The following is a 1,658-nucleotide window of genomic DNA, read 5'->3' as shown; positions in this document are numbered from 1 at the left end:
CCCCCCCCCTATGGGTCAGTCCTTATTAATGGGAGCGCAGTTATTATAGATTAATAAGCATGCACAGGAACGTAGCATGGAGTATTGCAGTGGGGGTGGGTCCAGGTATTTGTGTTGGGCTATAGAGCGTATGGAGAAATGGCCGGACATGGTATGATCCGCAGTGCTTCCAGTTGGTGTCCCCTGAGACTTCCCTGTTCCTGCCACCAGTATCTGACCCTAGCGGCACCCTCACATGGTGATCTGGCTTCCAGCCTTCATTCCTACCCCCAACCTCAGGCTTCTCTGCACCCCTAATCTCCCTGGTCTAACACCAAACCAAGCGCGCCCCATGAACCAAAGGATACAACGCGTCTCCGCTTGATCCATCTTCATGATGTCACATTGGCTGCACATCAGCTTCTCTGCCACCACAAACAGCAGGTTGGTGTTCGACAGTCGCTGGGCGTGAAAGTACCTATTCAAAGGAGAGAGAGAGAGGAGGATGGGGAGGCGGGGTTAGCCGGGATCTATGAACACTCCCCTGTAGATTGTACATGGTACGGTCCAATCAGACCCACCGGGAGCAGGGCCCGCAGTCAATGACGGCCGAGTACGTGGCGTTGATGTTGCTGAAGTAATACTGCGTCTGCTTCATGATGCAACTGGCCTCCCGCGGCTCCATCCCCTCCGCCATGATGTCATCTGCGAGCAAGATAAAGCCGTTCACTTTGAGGTCATCGCGGAAGACACAACGGAACTTCCACATACGGACTAGTCTTCCACAGGAAGTTCAGAACTGGAGTCTATATGTAGTACCGGCAAGTCCTCTACACACAGGACCATCGGCCTCGAAGGAGCTGACACTCTAAGGCCCCATTCACACTGCGCGATTCGCAAATCGCACGATTTGTCGCGTGATTTGCATTTTGCGCGATATCGTGTGATTTGTCACGCGATATCGCGCAAATGCTTGCATTGAAAAGCATTGAATCGCGGCAAAATCCGCTCCAAAAAGGGTCCTGCTGTAGCGACGCACGACCCGCGACAGCAGGACCCTTTGCCCCATTGCCAAGCATTGGAGAGCGATATTGCGCGGTAAATAGCCGCAATATCGCGGGAATTACCGCGCGATAAATCGCTCAGTGTGAACGGGGCCTCATGTGCAGTGGAATCAATCCAAAAGTCTTTGTGACTCCGTTAGTAAGGCAGAACCGATAGAACTTTCCCACAGGAGGACAACATACAAACTCCATGGCGGGAACCTACCCCGGTGTTGCAAGGACACGGAGCTAACTCTGGAGCCAGTGTCCGCACACTTGAATTGCAATAAGCTTTATTGACACCAGATGAGGTCAACAAGACCTATCATTCCCCGCGGGACGCATTACACCCACAATGTGATCACCACTGAGCCCATATTGTGGGAAAAATGCGGCAGTGGTCGAGTCACACCTGGCAAGGAACGATATGTGTCACTGACCTTGTCTGGTGTCAATAAAGCTTATTGCGATTCAAGCAAAAAAAATATAGCGGTGGGCGGCCTGGACGTTCATATACTCAGCTACAAAGAGACAGACAGACGCTCTGACCTCTGACAGACGGCACTCACCTGCCTGCATCCAAGTGCTGTACGTCAGGCTGTAGATGAGAGACTGAAACACGGACCTGGGGGGGGG

At 52.6% G+C, this 1,658-nt stretch overlaps 1 protein-coding gene across 1 annotated transcript in view; it reads right to left on the bottom strand.

Moving 5' to 3' along the window:
* Nucleotides 1–1,658, bottom strand: part of CACNA2D2 (calcium voltage-gated channel auxiliary subunit alpha2delta 2) — a gene marked incomplete at its 5' end in the record, with an annotated part of 53,967 nt that overhangs the window by 8,061 nt on the left and 44,248 nt on the right. Inside the window, 3 exons of the mRNA XM_018573851.1 lie at nt 348–457; nt 561–684; nt 1,592–1,647. Coding sequence (XP_018429353.1) covers nt 348–457; nt 561–684; nt 1,592–1,647 — 290 coding nt within the window. The remainder of the gene's footprint in view (nt 1–347; nt 458–560; nt 685–1,591; nt 1,648–1,658) is intronic.

The sequence above is a fragment of the Nanorana parkeri genome, unplaced genomic scaffold (genome assembly GCF_000935625.1).
Source record: "Nanorana parkeri isolate BGI_ZX_2015 unplaced genomic scaffold, ASM93562v1 scaffold2576, whole genome shotgun sequence".
In the NCBI taxonomy this organism is placed as follows: Eukaryota; Metazoa; Chordata; class Amphibia; order Anura; family Dicroglossidae; genus Nanorana; species Nanorana parkeri.
This window is presented reverse-complemented; position numbering and strand designations above follow the sequence as displayed.